The sequence below is a fragment of the Macrobrachium nipponense genome, chromosome 1, assembly GCF_015104395.2.
Source record: "Macrobrachium nipponense isolate FS-2020 chromosome 1, ASM1510439v2, whole genome shotgun sequence".
Taxonomy (NCBI): domain Eukaryota; kingdom Metazoa; phylum Arthropoda; class Malacostraca; order Decapoda; family Palaemonidae; genus Macrobrachium; species Macrobrachium nipponense.
The window spans coordinates 105,138,019-105,155,436 of record NC_087200.1 but is presented as its reverse complement, the minus strand read 5'-3'; the positions used below and the strand labels follow the sequence as shown (position 1 = coordinate 105,155,436).

Sequence of the window (17,418 nt, the reverse complement as noted above, 5' to 3'; positions counted from 1 at the left end):
TGAGTGGTGTTGAGGCTGGGTCTCTCCTTCCCGATGTGTAGGGCCTCTAAGAGGCGGAGGCGACGGTGGTCTGCCGCCTTATCGATAATACCGATATTAGGAATAATGTCCTTCTGAGTTATCCTGGTATTGTGTATGTTTTTTGCATGGTTATGAATGGCGCCTTCCTGAGCGTGGCAGGATATCCTCTTGGAAAATTGCATCGTCATACCAATGTAGGCGCCGGGGCATTCCCGGACAGGGCATTTGTATTGGTAGACAACGTTAGTTTTCTTGAGAGGGTCCTGCATCACAGGGGCTGGATTGTTTTTCATAATCAGACCACTGGTCTTCTTGGTTTATTAAGATTAATAAAGTAATATGATAATAATTTAAGGTAAATTTGAAGTAGGATGTTACATAAGGTATACATTTGGTGTTTCTATTTCTTCCTTCTTTTATCTCTCTCTCTCTCAGCAAAAGAATTGATAGATAGACAAATAGATACTTGTTCAGCCCTCTCTTTCTCTCTTCTCTGGTAAAGATATATGTATCTATGGGAGGGGAAGAAGTGTTGCCTATAGAAGTTCATTTCAATCTTTTGATATCATAAGGAGTTATTCTCTCTCTCTCTCTCTCTCTCTCTCTCTCTCTCTCTCTCTCTCTCTCTCTCTCTCTCTCTCTCTCTCTCTCTCTCTCTGTTATGGGCTGTTTATATATTTTTAATGGTAAAATGATTCAGGTGAATTTGAAATTATATTATTAACACCAATTCAATGGTATATTTGATGTAGGATGATACTTTAAGTATACATTTGGTATTTGAACTTTCAAGAAAGGCAGATATAAGCATTTTAGAGGGGAGTTCTAAATATTCGCGGGGGTGTCTGGTACCCATCACCTATGAATACAGGAGGAACATTGTATAAAATATGTCTACCATGTAAATTTCAGCTCTTGGGTTGCAATAGTTATGGCTGAGTTTTTTTCAAAGAATTTTTTGGGGGGCGGAAGAAGGAAAATATGAATACTGTACCGACCTTTTTGCCATACATACACTAAAACCATGCCCAAAATTTCAAACTGATTCATAAAAAAAAACAGGAGTTATTAATGGAAAACTATTTATTAAAACGCTCCCCTTAACCTATTGTTATTGTTTAGTTCTAGTATGCCTAATCTACTCCTACTGCTCTGCATTGTTTTTCAGTGTTGTCATACAAGGTTTCTTCTGTTTTCTTTAAATTTTCTATAGATTTTTATGGTTGTCATTTCTCTTAGCTTTGCAATACGAGAAATTTTTAATCAATTCCTATTTTTTATAGCGAACAAACCTGAGGTCTTAACAATATGATAACTTTCCAAGTGTCAGCTGGTAACCAGTTAAAAGAATCAAAGATTGTAAAGCAAGGAATCTGTGAGATCTGGCAACTCATGTGCAAACGAGGTGATAGCTGTTCAGGGACTGTGCACCATACCTCATGACGCTTCAGTCTTTACCCCAACCCAGGAGTTATAATAAAAGAGAGGGGTGGCAGGAGGTGGGCAATAAAACATTAAGACATCAGGTTTGTTAGCTATGAAAAATACAAATTGATTAAAAATTTGTCATTTATCCATACGCGGAACAAACTTTCGATCTTAACAATAGGATAGACTTATACTTGGAGGGAGGTACAAGTATCCTAAACCAGCTGGGAGTTAACCCACCTGACCACCTTTTCTAGAAGATCAAGTTCTTAATAAGGTGGTTCAATGCCTGTGAGAAAATAGATAAACTGATATCTAACAACTCAGCAATCTGGGTTGAAATACAATGATATATGAGCAGATTCACTACATCCAGGGAACCAAAGAAAATTCTGACTGCTCATATAAACAAACCATATTAGCCACAGGGGTTTTTCACCACTCCTCACTCCCCCTTGCTAAAGAGAGAGGAGTATTTACTACTGAATTGGAGGTTTGATTATTTCAAAAACATAAAGCAAAATAACTATTAGTAAGACTACCTTACTCACCTGTATCAGACCAGTCCAGCATATGACATGTCTATTCCTCAACCTGCCAGTAGGAAGAAGAAAGGAACAAAGAGAAAGAAAGAGACCAGCCAACTCACTCATTCTCTCTTCCACACAATCATCATAGTTAAGATACAAACTACCCCGTGAAGGGGACTGGGTGAATTACACACTTGTTGGGCAGCCACCACAAGGAAAATGTGTCCAAAGTCCTGTGGGCATGGTCTCTTAGGAAAAATAAAGTGAACTTGGATTGACGCAACCAGGCACCAGCGTTCAAAATTCTATGAACAGCAGTTTTTCTTAAATGCCAGAGAGGAACTTATACCTCTGACGTCATGTTTTTTAGTCTGCACAGACTCAGTGACAGAACCATCAAGAGACGAGTAAGCCTGCTTGATCGCCTTACGTATCCGGAATGAATTAGTGTTCTTGGAAACTTCTTTTCTGGACCAACTAGTGCTAACAAAAAGTCTATGACACCTAGGCTTTAGATGGCGAGTCCTTTTAAGATAGCATCATAGGGCTCTGACAGGACATAGCAAGAGCTCTTGCGGGTCATTGTCTACAAAGTCATTCAATGATGGAATGAAAAAAAAAAAAAAAAAAAAAAAAAAAAAAAAAAAAAAAGAGGCAAATCTGTCGTCATGCACTGAGCGATTCTGGGTCTTGGCCATAAATTCCAGGACAAACTCAAAGGTTACAGACCCCAACTGTCTAATAAAAAAAGTCCAAGGGATACTGCACTAGGACTTAGACCTCATCCCTTCATGGTTTCTCAGCTAATCCACTCCTTTGCAATGTCTGACAAGTGGGTTGCCAAGGTTTCCACTAAGACATGCTCTACATGTTGAAGAAATGTCTTAGTTGCTACAAATTCCATGTACGTAATCTATATGGGAGACTGCTTATCAAGTTCCAATCTCCAGAGACTGTAATCATCAAGAAGAATATCTCAGCCCTCTTGAGCAACTGTCCATTTACTATATGCTTAATACCACTACACAGATGGTGCTTAAGGAAGTTTGGGCTCCATAACTTGTATGGTCCTGTGAGTTAACACAAATGCCTCAGTTATCTTGAAGTATGTCCAGCTTCCTGGACATACTCAGCAGATTTGGCACCAAAAGTCAAATCTGCTTTCCCAATTGCTTATTACTTTCAATCTGTCATCAACATCAGGCATGTGTAACACATAAAGGACTAGGAAACAAAATCTTGTTTGCTGGGCTTACAGACAGTTTTAAGTAGTATTTGCTGTTTCTGAAATTTTATCATTGTAACGGGCAGTGCTGAACTAAGATCACTCAACTGATGTGAAAGAGGTTACTTTATATCATTGGACCAGATTGAGGGCTGGGCATGGATTACCTCTTCCACTCTTTTGGTAATGAAGGGAGATTCAATGATTGCTATTTCAGCAATCATCTATAATGACTAGTATCTTGAATTTAACCCTTATGTCTATCTTGATGTCTTAACTTACCTGAGAACAATTAAGACTCAACATCCCATAAAGAATGAGTCTTCAATTCTCAAACCAACCTAAAATGAGGAATGAACAGCTCGTAATTAAAAAGCAATTCTTACCCTGAAGTGTTCAACAAATAAACCAAAGTATCTCTACCTAACTATAAAAAAAAACTACACTTGATACTTTAAAAACAGCCCTACAAAGTAACTTTATTCAAAAAGCATATGACGAAGAGGGAAAATAAAATATGAAAACAGTGCTTACACTAGTAACCAATACACCTAGTAATTCGCTTAGCCAAGCCAAGAATAACAGAAAATAATGAAGGGAGAAGGGGAATCCCCCCTCCCCCCCCCTTCAGCAGGACACTATGCTAGAGATCATACTGGGGCTTCTAACCAATTCTGCATAAATGAAAAGAAAAGCTTATCCACAGTATTAACACATCCACAGTATGTGACATCATCCTATAATTACAGTATTTTCCTATCATGATTATTTTAGTCAAACAAAATCTGAAAATGTCTTACTCTATATACCACTTCTGCTTGACATTTGAATACGTTCTTCCTGGATCACATGTTGGCAGCACTCTCTCTCCATCTCCAAATATGCATTTTTCTGGAAAAGATAAGAAGTTCTTACACAGTTCTTATATGATGCAAAAAATACCAAAATTAGCATTTTCAAAGTGTATTGTATTACTTAGCATTTTATTTTAACTGTAGTACAGCAATTACAGCATTGCCAGTAAAGTTCAATCTAACTTAAAACTAAGCTACTCAAGATATAAACCCTTTACTTATGTCAGCCTTATGGGCAACACCAGAAAAAAAAAAGGAATTTCAACAAAGTACAACACCTGCAACAAGCTCTGTCAAAATTTTCAAAGGGAACGAGACTGCAAATGATATTCGACAACAAATATAATAAGGTATTAATCAGTTTTATATAGGCAACTTACCCAGTAATTACTTAGCTAAGTTTGGAAACTAGTGGTAGCGCTAGTCTTTTGTTTACGTAAGTGAATAGCCCCTCCCACCTTCAGGGTAAGAGAGGAACAACTACTGCCCAGAGACCAATTTTGTTTCTGTCATGTTAAGACCAACACGAGTTTAAGATTGCAGCCGAGCTTTAGATTTTGTTGGATACTGTCACCTTGGTGAAGTATTTTAACTTGGTAGCATTTGGCATTTATTATTATTTAGTCAGGAATTCAAATAATTGGATTAGTGATTGATTTTTCTGATTTAGTATCTGATTTTGACATTTCTAGGGAGTTATGTCAGACATTAGATCTTCATGCAGTATTCGGTACTGCAGCAAAGGCTGCAATACTCAACTTACTAAACCTAGTTTTGACTCTCATCCCTCTTGCACTGCTTGCAGGGGACAGGTACATTCTAGTCAGTTGGCATGCGAGAAGTGTAAGGGGTAGAATGAAAAAACATGAAACACTTTAGCTTCTCACCTTTCAAAGTTAGAGAGAGACCATAGAAGGAAAGCAGCATCTAGAGGTAAAGTGAAATCATTAGATAGTCAGGGCAATAATCCTTCTAATAGTAAAATGAATGTTCCTGTGGTCTCTTCTCCTATTACGTAAATTGCTTTCTCCCATTTCCAGCCCTACCCATAAACCACCTGCTCCGTCTCCAAGCTCCCTCACTTTGGAGCCAGATCGCCTCACCTGCTTTGAATCTAAGTTTGACTAGAAATTGTCCCGTGCTTCGGAGCCACATCGCCTCACCAGCTTAGAATCTAAGTTTGACTAGAAATTGTCTGCTTGCTGACAATCACTCATTTAGGGGAATGGATGTGTTTCCTCTTAGATAAGCTATACTCCCCTGCACCTGGCAGGAGGCATACTGGACGTTGTCTGGTTTAGCTGATTCTACCCCACCTTCAGAGACTAATAAGGATCGGGATCCGATATTGGTGCCCCTTCAAAAGCAACTGGATAATATAATAGGACTTCTCAAGAAAGCTTTGTCGTCTTCAGCTGCCCCTCCTGTGGATCCTTCTCTTTTCCTGGTTTCTTCGGATGAAGAGGATTTTCATCATGAAGAAACTCAAACTGCTTATTCTTCATTACTTAAATATCTTTTACGTAGTTTTCCGGATTTCTTCGCTCCGATGATTCCTGTTCATCGTTTATGATGACTGACCAGCCAGTGGGGGAGAATATGCTTCTGAAAATGGTGCTCTCCTCACTCTCCAAGAAGGCTCTCAGCGAGGTGGACAACTGGCTGTCAGAGAAGAGAGGACAAAGAAAGGCTTCCTTCAGTAATATACCTTCTAACTTGTCTAGAAGAAGATACAGATGTTATGAGATGTGAGTGGCTGCCTCCTCCCAGGGGGAATTCTCCAGTCTTATTGATCCTGCTAGAAGATTGGGTTTCTTTTCTGCAAAAACTATGTATTCAGTTATGGAGATGGATAATTTGCTGAAGAGTCTTTTCAAAGTTTTGGAAGATTTTAGTTTTATGGATTGGTCCATTGGAACTTTAGCCAAGAAAATTCGTGACTTCTCCAATTTGCCAGAGGATATAGCGACAGATTGGTGCAATGTGCTGCCGTGTTCAGACAAAGCCGTAAAAGATAGATCGCTCGAGATTGCCTCATTATATGCTATGGGCAATCTCAAGAAAAGAGAATTGTAGGTTTCCTTTGCCTCAAAAGGGTGTAAGTAACATCCTGTCATAAGTTAGCCCTTCTGTTTTTGCTCTTAGAGAGGCTAGTACATCTTTTCCCACAAGAGGCAGGAGAAAAAATAGCCTCTCACCTACATAAAAAATCCACACAGGACCTTCTGGCTCAATCGACCAGGCGTCTCAAGGATTGGGCCCCTTCCTCCTCCTAGTTGTCTTCACGCAAACTCCATCTTTTCAGGGTGCAAGACAAAGGTCTGAGTCGAGACCAAGAGGAACTGTTCATTTCACTTCAACAGCGATCAAGAAATCCTCAAGTAAACCAGCAACCAAAAATTAAAGTGTGTCAGTCCTTCATGCGCCCTTGGGGGCCAGGCTCCATCCTTTTTGGAAAAGATGGGAAGAGAGGGGAGCAGAGCAGTGGGTGATTCAAGTACTTAAGGAGGGTTACTCCATTCCCTTCTGGAAAAAGCCACCATTAAGCATCACTCCATTAGAATTGACGGCTTACTCCAGAAGATTGGAGTTTTCAGCCCTTTCAGAGGATGTTGTTTCCATGCTCAAGAAAGGAGCGACAGAGTCATTAAAAAAAACGCGAATTTGAAGGCTTCTACAGTTGCCTATTCGTGGTCCCAAAAACCACCGGGGGATGGAGAACAGTCTTGGATGTGAGTGCCCTGAATTATTTTATGAACAAAAGAAAATTTCACATGGAAACAAATCAGTTCAGTCCTCATTCCATTCATCAAGGGGACTGGATGGTCTTCTTCTAAGAGGTTTTTCAGTTCAGGGCTCTGTGCTTCAGACTCATGACAGTCCCCCAAGTATTTATCAGAGTGCTCGCCCCCTCTGAAGAAGTGGCTTCATTTTATAAGAATCTAAATACATATCTTTTTACCTGGATGACTGGCTGCTTCAATCCCCTATGGAAGCTACATGCATGAAGGACCTACAAGACACTTCGGATGATTCAAGATCTGGGATTGGTTTTGAATCTAGAGAAATGACAACTGATGCCATCTCAACAGATCATGTATCTAGGGATGAGGATAGATACTAGGATTTTTGGGGTTTTCCCTCCCCCCAAAAGAGATGAGGACAGCTTAAAGAAAATGATATTGTTATGATACAATAAAGTTTGTTCATACTTACCTGGCAGATATATATATAGCTGTATTCTCCGAAGTCCGACAGAATTTCAAAACTCCCGGCAAACGCAGTGGTCGGCCAGGTGGTTAGTACCCATTCCCACCGCTGGGAGGCGGGTGTCAGGAACCATTCCCATTTTCTATTCAGATTTTTTAATGTCACTGTCCCCGAGGGGAGGCTGGGCGGGTACTTGATTATATATATCTGCCAGGTAAGTATGAACAAACTTTATTGTATCATAACAATATCATTTTGTTCATGACACTTACCTGTCAGATATATATATAGCTGATTCCCACCATTGGAGATGGGGAGGGACAGAATAAAAGGATTTTGGGAAACATTTCACATGCAGATGATAGGCATCTTGGTTCCTTACCTGTTAGCATAGCTGACTTCGTGATTACTGTCACCCAAGTCTGCTTTTGCTTTACTAGAGTCTCCAGCAAGGACGTGACCTGTATAGCTGGTGAGATCTAGATGATCTGACAATGGGGGCGTGACCACAATGTGTCTAGACCATATTGACCATACTTTAAGGGCAGCGAAGCAAAGAAAAACCACCACCTGACCTAGCCTAGCAAAGTTAGTCCCCAAAACTTTAAGGCTAAAATAAAGGAAAGTCTGCCTCTAGCGTTCGACCCTACAACCAAAAAACCAACAACCATAAAACAAAAGCACACCTATCCATTTTCTAAAGGATAGGATTCGTGCCGCTTCCCGTACCCAAAACTGAATCTGCTGATATGTATGGTCCAAGCGAAAAGCAGTTCTCATATGTCACTTTCACATCCCTGAGGTAGTGTGAAGCGAACACAGAGTTGCTTCGCCAAAATGTGGTGCTCACAATGTCGCTGAGCGCCATATTCTTCTGAAATGCCATCGAAGTTGCGACAGCTCTAACTTCATGAGCATTGACTTTCAGAATTTTCAGATCACTATCTGGGCAGGACGAATGGGCCTCCCTGATGGTGCTTCTCAAGAAGAACGCAAAGGCGTTCTTAGACATTGGTAAATCAGGTCTTTTCACAGAACACCAAAGATTGTCCGATTGACCTCTAATTTGTTTTGTTCTATCCAGATAGAATTTTAGAGCTCTGACAGGACACAGGACTCTTTCTGGCTCCCAACCAACGATCCCTGCTAATCCCTTGATATCAAAGTTCTTAGGCCAGGGATTGGAAGGATTTTTGTTTTTAGCTAAAAAGGAAGGACTCAAGGAACAGACTGCATTGTGTCCCCTAAATCCAACATTTTTGCTAATTGCTTGAATCTCACTCACCCTCTTCGCAGTGGCTAGGGTGGTTAGAAAGAGGGCCTTCTTCGTTAAATTTCAGCGAAGCCTCGTGCAAAGGTTCAAAGGGACTCGCCATTAAAAATTTTAGAACTATGTCCAAATTCCACAAAGGTGTCTTAACCTGTGGAACCTTTGATGTTTCGAAGGATCTCAGAAGATCGTGAAGATCCCTATCATTCGTCAAATCTAGGCCTCTATGACGGAAGACTGTTGACAGCATACTCTTGTATCCTCTAATTGTTGATACTGCAAGCTTGTCTACATTCCTTAGATAGAACAGGAAATCGGCGATTTGGCTCACAGAGGTCTTGGAGGAGGAAATGCCCTCTTTCCTACACCATCTTCTAAAAACAGCCCACTTAGACTGGTAGACAGATTGAGAGGAAGCTCTTCTCGCGGTGGCGATAGCTTTTGCCACCGCCCCTGAAAACACCCCTCTCGCTCTTGCCCACCGTTTCTTGATAGTCTGAATGCAGTCAGACTCAGAGCGAACGGGTTTTGGTGATATCTCTCGAAGTGGGGCTGTTTGAGAAGATCGGTTCTTACTGGTAGGATTCTTGGGAAGTCCACCAATCGCTTGCTGGCCAGAATGGTGCGACCAGTGTCATCCTTGTTCCTTCCGACGCTGCTAACTTCCTTGTTACTTCTCCCAGAAGTTTGAACGGGGGAAAGGCGTATACATCCATCCCCGTCCAGTCCCAAAGCATTGCGTCTACTGCTACTGCTTCCGGGTCGATGATCGGAGAACAGTAAAGAGGCAGTCTCTTCGTTTTCGAAGTCGCGAAGAGGTCCACTATTGGTCGTCCCCATAGTTTCCATAACTGTTGGCAGACCTCTATGTGCAGAGTCCATTCTGTTGAAATCAATTGATTTCGACGGCTTAAAATGTCTGCTCTGACGTTCTGGACCCCTGAAACAAATCTTGTCAGGAGAGTTATGTTCCTCTCTTCTGACCATAACAGGATTTCTCTCGCTATCTTGTAGAGAGAACGAGTGTGTGTCCGCCCCTGTTTCTTGATATAAGAAAGGGCCGTGGTGCTGTCCGCGTTGATCTGGACAACTCGGCCTATGCATCATTCTTGAAAGGCTAGAAGTGCTAAGCGAATTGCCTCCAACTCCTTGAGGTTGATGTGCCAAGGCTTCTGTTCTTTTCTCCAGAGGCCTGACACTTCCTCCTTTCCTAGAGTTGCTCCCCAGCCTGTCATAGACGCGTCTGTAAATAACACTAGGTCGGGGCTCTGAAGACAGAGGGACACTCCTTTCGACATCTTGGTGGGATCGAGCCACCACTCTAGGTGTTTCTTGACCAACGGGGATATTCTCAAATTCTCTTCTAGGTTTTGTCTGTCCTGCCAATTTTCTGTTAGGAAAAACTGTAGGGGCCTCAGATGTAGTCTCCCTAGAGAAACAAACTTCTCCAGCGAAGAAATGGTCCCCAGCAGACTCATCCATTCCTTCGCCGAGCATGTTTCCTTCTCCAAGAAGGCTGACACTTTTTCTAAGCCTTTCCGCTGACGTTCTAGCGACGGAAAAGCCCGAAAAGCCACTGAATCCATCTGAATCCCCAGATACACGATGGACTGTGTTGGGGTCAGATGGGACTTTTCGTAATTGATCAGGAGGCCTAAAGATTTCGCCAACAGTAACGTAGTCTGAAGGTCCTCCAGACACCTTGCTCTCGATGACGACCGTATGAGCCAGTCGTCCAGGTAAAGGGAGACTCGTATCTTCGAGAGGTGAAGCCACTTTGCCACATTCCGCATGAGAAAAGTGAAAATCATGGGAGCTGTGCTCAGTCCGAAGCATAGAGCTCTGAACTGGAAGACCTGTCCTCTTAAAATGAACCTGAGAAACTTTCTGGACTGGGGATGGATGGGGACATGGAAGTAAGCGTCTTGGAGATCTAATGACACCATCCAATCCCCTGGTCTCGAGGCCCCCAGGACCGATTGCGATGTTTCCATTTTGAAGCTTTCTTTCTTCACGAAAAGGTTCAGACTGCTGACATCTAGGACAGGCCTCCATCCCCCAGACTGCTTCAGAACCAGGAATAACCTGTTGTAGAAGCCTGGGGAATCTGTCAAGAGCACTCGTTCTACGGCTCTTTTCTCGATCATTTGATCTAATAAATCGAGTAGAATCTGTTGCTTCTGCGGCTGATAAGCTGGTGACAGGTCTATAGGCTTCATGCTCAACGGAGGCATGGAGAGAAAGGGAATTTTGTATCCCTTCTCTATAATCTTGAGGGACCAGGCGTCCGTCCCCCTTGCTCTCCAAGCCTCTGCGAAGAGAGAAAGTCTCCCTCCCACCGGTGCCTGAAGGGCAAGGTTGTCACTTCTTTCCCCTTTGCTTTGCGGGGGTTCTGCCTCTGGCAAAGCCCCTTCCTCATGTAGAAGCTCTTGATGGTGCTCTGCCACGAAAGGGCTTAAAATTCTTCTTTGTACCTGAGCTACTCGAGAAGAGGATTGCGCCGCAGGAAGTCTAGATGATTGAGACAGCAAATCCTGTGTCGCTTTCTCTTTCAGGTTCACAGATAAATCCTTTACCATATTTTCAGGAAAAAGATGGGAAGAAAAGGGGGCGAATAATAACTCCGCTTTCTGCGTAGGAGAAACTGATTTAGCAGTAAAACTGGAGAAAAGCGCTCGTTTATTTAATATTCCCGTAGTAAAGTGGGCAGCTAACTCATCTGAGCCATCCCTTACTGCTTTGTCCATACATGACAGGACGCTCGATAATTCTTCTAGTGACAATGATTCTCGGCTCTTAGCTTGCAGACCTAAAGCTCCTAAGCACCAGTCTAGGAAGTTAAATACTTCCAACGTCCTGTACAGTCCTTTTAGATGGTGATCTATTTCAGGCATAGTCCATGAAACCTTAGCCAAGGACAGGTAAGATCTCCTCGGTGCTTCGACCATGTTTGAGAAGTCACCTTGCGCAGACGAAGGAAGTCTCAACCCTGTTTCTTCTCCGGTCTCATACCATATACCGGCTCTCCCGTTTAGCTTAGCTGGAGGAAGCGCAAAGGACGTCTTTCCTTTCGTCTTCCTTGATTCCATCCAATCATTCATCCTCTTCAACGCTCTTTTAGTAGAAAGCGAAGCAGCCATCCTAACAAAACCCGGAGCTTTTCTCGTCTTGGATGAGGATAGTTGCGATGGCGGTGAGAGAGGAACTGGTGCTTGGAATTTTTCCGAAAACAATTCCTTCAGTAAGCGCGTTAACGTGCTATAATCCGTAGATGCTTCTGAAGGCTCTTCCTCTTCTGCAGGATGCATATCGTTAGAAGACTCTCCTTGATCTTGATGGTCCGAAGTTTCTTTAGCTAAACAGGAAGCGCTTCTCCTTTGAGGCTCTGTTCGTAAGGGGGAGCTTCTATCCGCTGAAGGAATAGATGAGACAATGCGCGAATGATCCGCTGTTGTCTTTGAAAACTTAAGACTCTTGTAAAGCCTTGTCTTTCGAAGTCATTAGAGGCAAAGGTTCTTCAAAAGCCTCTTTGCGGGATTCCTGTCGATCTCCTCTCAGTTGAGTACGTATATCTTTCCGAGAGAATCCCGATTAGTCGGGCGTCTATCGTCATCGCGAGCTCCCTTGCTAAGGGAGCGAGACTTAGGACTCGCAGGAAGTCGTGCGTCTGCCAATGAAAGCTTCCGATCCCGCTGGACTCTAATGTCTATAAGACATTTATCCATCAAAGAAGCGTCCTCAAAAGCGTCCTGAAGCGGGACATGCTCTAATGGACGTCGAGCGTCTTTAAAACTTCGCTTAAGACGCTTAACTTGTATCGGGGCATCCTCTCGAGCGTCCTGGTGAGTCTTACGATCTCTTTTCAAGCGTCGCAAGTTCTCATATTCTAAAGCACGAGCCTCCCGTCGATATTTATACAGTACTTCTCTTTCTTGAGGGGTAAGATCCGAAACATAATCTAAACATTGCTCTCTTTGACTTTTAGAGTCTTCTCGAACGCCCTGATACTTCTGGCGTTGGTAGGCTCTCTCATGATAGAGGCATCGAGTTGATGCAGAAGTCCGGCGAACGTCGGTACGAGGCTTCTCTTGATCGTTCTCATCCTCCTGACAAAAGCGAGGGCCGCCTGTGCGACACCTAACGCTTCTGTCCGCATTCCCACTTCTGGAAACTCTCTCTCCGGAAACACTTGCGTGTTCTCGGTCGAGTCTGAAGGATCCAGAAGAGGACGACGAAGGGGAGGCTAAGGAACGAGGTGAAGCCAACAAGGGTTGTTTCGATCTTTTAACAGGAAGCCAAAGATCCTTTCTACGTCTTTGGGGCTCCTCTTCTCCCCTTGCGAAGAAAGCCGACAATCGTTGACGCAATTGCATACGAGTTTCATTAGACGGTGAAGTTCCACGTTCAGGAGAAGTACTCATCATATGCGAAGAAGGGCGAGTTGGAGCCCTCTTCTTCCTTTGAACTCTAAGACGATGATAGTTCTCAAAAGCGTCCTTATCAGAAGACGTCCTGCATCTCTTCTTAGGCGTCAATTCTTCGAAGTGTTCGGGTGATGATGAAAGAACAGGACGAGAAGTAGGACGTGAAGCGTCCCCTTCCTTAAAACCTCTCCTAAGAGGACGAGAAAGACGCTGGCCGCCTGTGCGGCACCTAGTGTCAAACTCGTTCTCCTCTTGAGAGGCCCTCTGAGAGCTCCATCCCCGGTAAGGAGAGGACGCCTCAGAGGACGAAAAGCACTCCTTCAATGTCCGGGCTCGATCACACGCTTCGGCAGCCTGGGAAGCGTCCACAGGATCTGCTGAAGGGACGCCAGACCGGTGGGAATTTCCCGTAGCCCTCCTTCGGTTTTCGACATGTCCATTCCCTGAGTCCTGGGAGTCCGACAGAGGTCTATTCCTAGAGGCACTATGGGACCGATCGGACGCCCCCTCCACTACACTAGGGGCACTAATGTTTCCACTACACTTCACTGTGGTCTTCAATGCAATCACTTTCGATTCTAGTGCACGAATCGACTGCATGATGGAAGAAAGGGCAATACCTTCTGAAGCAATAACTTCATTGCCCGAAGGCAAATACACAGGGTTAGATGTAACAACCTCTACAGGAAGGTTAGAATGCGAATTACTACCCTTTCTTTCCACAGAAGCACTTCTGGAGGAAGATCTTCTGATTCTATCCCTTTCAAGCTTACGAACATACGAATCATAAGTCTTCCATTCATTTTCAGTCAACCTTTCACACTCTTTACACCTATCATTCATCAAACAAATATGATCTCTACATTTCGTGCATACTGTATGAGGATCCACCGAAGCTTTCGGTAGCCTAACCTTACACTCTAGCACGGTACACACTCTAAAACTAGTTGCAGATGATCCAGACATATTAGAGAAATCCAAAACCAAATCCAATGAAAAACCACAATCGCGTATGCCAATCCACCGAGCAAGTTTCAAAAACCAAGAGACAATCAAATACTCAAGTGAACAAAGAGTTTTCCAAAAGCCTAGGCGGAGGTCTGTAAACAGTTGTTTACCGACCGGCGACAGAGAAAAATCTGAATAGAAAATGGGAATGGTTCCTGAGACCCGCCTCCCAGCGGCGGGAATGGGTACTAACCACCTGGCCGACCACTGCGTTTGCTGGGAGTTTTGAAATTCTGTCGGACTTCGGAGAATACAGCTATATATATATCTGACAGGTAAGTGTCATGAACAAAGTGAATTTTTTTCTGTTTCTCCCAACTTGCTCGGCCACTCAGTGGATAAGTCTGCTGAGTACACTAGCCTTTCTAGAACAGTTTGTGAGGTTGGGAAGGTTGCACTTGAGACTGCCGTAATTCTTCCCAACAATCAATTGGGATCGGAAAACAAACCAGATCTCTTATATTTTTCTGAGAATGGAGGAGATAAAAGACCTGAGGTGGTGACTCCACCGACAGACTTCTGGAAGGAAAATCGCTCTTCGTTGTGAACCCTGACCTAGAGTTCTTTCCAGATGTATCAGATCTAGGTTGGGGAGCTCTTCTGGAGGGAAGGGAAGTATCGAGTGTGGTCACATCAGAAGAACCAGCACATCAACATGAAGGAATTGAGAGTTGATTTGTCTGGGGTTTACAGCATTTCTCGAACAAAGTTATTTTCTCGGACAACACAACGGCTCTGACTTATATTAAACTTCAAGGGGAAACTCGTTTGTTTTCCCTGTACAAAAAAGCCAGGAAACAGCTTTGGGCAGACAAAAACAATGTCACATTGATGACCCGCTTTATTCAGGGGAAACACGACATGATAGCAGACGGCTTGAGTTGCTGAAATCAAGTTCTTCCCACAGAGTGAACGCTGGACAGTTGGGTATGCTTCAAACTATGGAAGTTATGGGGAAGACCGATGTTGGACCTGATTGCAACATCCAGGAATAATTGTCTGCCTCTATTTTGTTCCCCAGTTCAAGATCCACTGGCTTAGGGGATACTAGATGCGATGATGTTGAATTGGTCCAACCTGGATCTGTATGCATTCCCCCAGTTTGGAATGATAAACAAAGTCTCACGGAAATTCCAATCCCATCAAAATGTCAGGATGACCCTGGTGGCACCATTCTGGCCACAAAAGGAATGGTTCCTGGAACTTCTCAGTCTGTAAGTGGACTTTCCAGGACTCCTTCCCATGACTCCAAGTCTGCTCAGACTTCAGGAGGTTCTATCAGGGGTTATTAGTTCTGGCCCTGACAAGGTTTCGACTATCATCAAACTTGTCCGAGCAAAAGAGTTTTCTACAGAAGCAGCAAATGCCATCGCTAGATGCAGAAGTAAGTCAACGAACATAGTCTACCAGGCTAAGTAGTCTGTTTTTAGACTCCGGTGTAAAAGATGCAACATCTCTTCTTCTAAAACAACTTTAGCGCAAGTTGCGGATTTTTTGTTATACAGTCCACACCCACTATTTGCGTTCTCGAGATTTGCGGACTCACCTATTGGCAGATTTTTCTTTGGACCACGTCTACCCACTATTTGAGGGAAATTCGCCTATACGTTGGTTTCTCCCACGATAAATATTCATTAATTATTGTATTTTGTGGTTATTTTCATGACTAAATACATTTTTATGATACAAAAATGAATCATTCTTAAATAATAATCTGTGTGTGTGTGTGTGTGTGTGTGTGTGTATCTTTAATGGTAAAATGTTCATGTTCAAGATGATTTTAAAATTATACTAATATATAATCTCAAAGATTAATACAGTGACAGGATAATAATTTAAGGTATACTTGAAGCGGGTATACATTTGGTATCTGAACTTTCAAGAAAGGCAGTTACAAGTGGTTTTAGAGGTGGTTTTAACTATTTGTGGGGGGTCAGGTATGCATTCCCCATGAATACAGGGGTCCACTGTATTTAAGATTATCGAAAGGCCTCGTCAACACGTAAAGTTATCAAGGAAGAATCATGCCCTTCGAACTTAAACACAGTGCTTAAGCGGCTAAAGAGTGCATGCTTTGAACCAATGTGCTCATCTTCGCTGAGAGACATTAAAAGAAAAATGTTGTTTTTAGTAGCTCTGGCTATGGGTAAGAGTGAGTGAGACCCATGCAATGGATAAAAGGATCAGTTTTTCTAATGGAGATGCAGTTTACTCTCTTGTTCTTAACTTTCTTGTTAAAAATTAAAACCCGATATTCGCATGGCCTCGGTCATTTACCAATAAGTGTTTTATGGAGATTCTGGGGATAGAAGATGATGAGAGACCTCTATGCTCAGTGAGAGCTCTCAGATATTATATCTTGATAGAACAGACAAGATAAGAGGCCTCATCAAGTAATTTGTGGTGCTCTGTAAAAACCTTTCAAGACTTCTATCCAAGAATGCAATTTTGTTCTTTTTGAGAGAGTTAAGAGTAGAGGCTCACTCTCAGATTGGGAAGATGTCATGAGGGTATTAAGGGTCTGAGCGCATGACATTGAGCAGTCACTACATCGGTAGTGTTCAAACGTAATCTCTACCTTACATCTATTTTACAGCGCACGGACTGGAAATGCATACTGGTATTCGCAATGCATTATTTACGTGATGTAGAGACTGTTTATGAAAAGTGCAGTACACTAGGCCCATTGTCTATTGCTGGTGAGGTGTTTGGTGAGGAAGTGCAGGAAGCAGTCCTTCCTGAATTTTTCTCTTCACTTTGTCGAGGGTGTTGAGTCCTTGGGGTATCTGATTTTGTGTTTGTACTGTGCCCTGGACAGGGGAAATCCTGTATGCGATGTTGACGATTGGTTAAGTCCATCGTCGCAAGAACATGATTAGTGTTTAGAATACTCCTTCACTGTGTAGTACCCACTACAGTAGAGGCAAGCCTGGTTATACTGCCACGCTGCTACTATGTTGAGAAAAGTGCCAAACAGAGGCAGTACCAACCTGCAGCAGCTCTCTCGCCAGATAAGGAACAACAAGCATTTATTTAAATGCTAGCCCATTTTTTCAGTTTTATCACATATCAAAATTACATTAAGTTACTTTAATGGTTTGAGATACTTTTTGTCCATGAATCCCTCCTCCATTTAATATGGATTCAGCTAAGTAATTACTGGGAAGTTACTTAGATAAAAATGGAATTTTTATTATAAAATTGATATTAATAATACTTACCTGTATAACTTATCTAGTCCTAAATCCCCAAAAACCGCACCAAAATTTACCCCATTGGCAACCCTGTTACCTACTATTCTGTCCGCAAGTTGGCAACAGTGCCATTGACAGTTACAAAACCTTCCCTTGAAAAGGGATTTTGACGTAGGAAAAATCTATTTCTGGGCGAGGAAGCCGCGTCGCCCAGTGAAATATGTCTCCTTTAGCACTATTTCTAGTAAAATATT

General features: G+C 42.7%; 1 protein-coding gene across 2 annotated transcripts in view; it reads right to left on the bottom strand.

Moving 5' to 3' along the window:
- The window catches only part of LOC135219520 (rab proteins geranylgeranyltransferase component A-like), a 291,707-nt gene that overhangs the window by 202,166 nt on the left and 72,123 nt on the right, over positions 1-17,418 (bottom strand). For both annotated transcript variants that reach the window (XM_064256350.1, XM_064256351.1), the window contains exon 4: positions 4,005-4,095. In XM_064256350.1, coding sequence (XP_064112420.1) covers positions 4,005-4,095 — 91 coding nt within the window. The remainder of the gene's footprint in view (positions 1-4,004; positions 4,096-17,418) is intronic.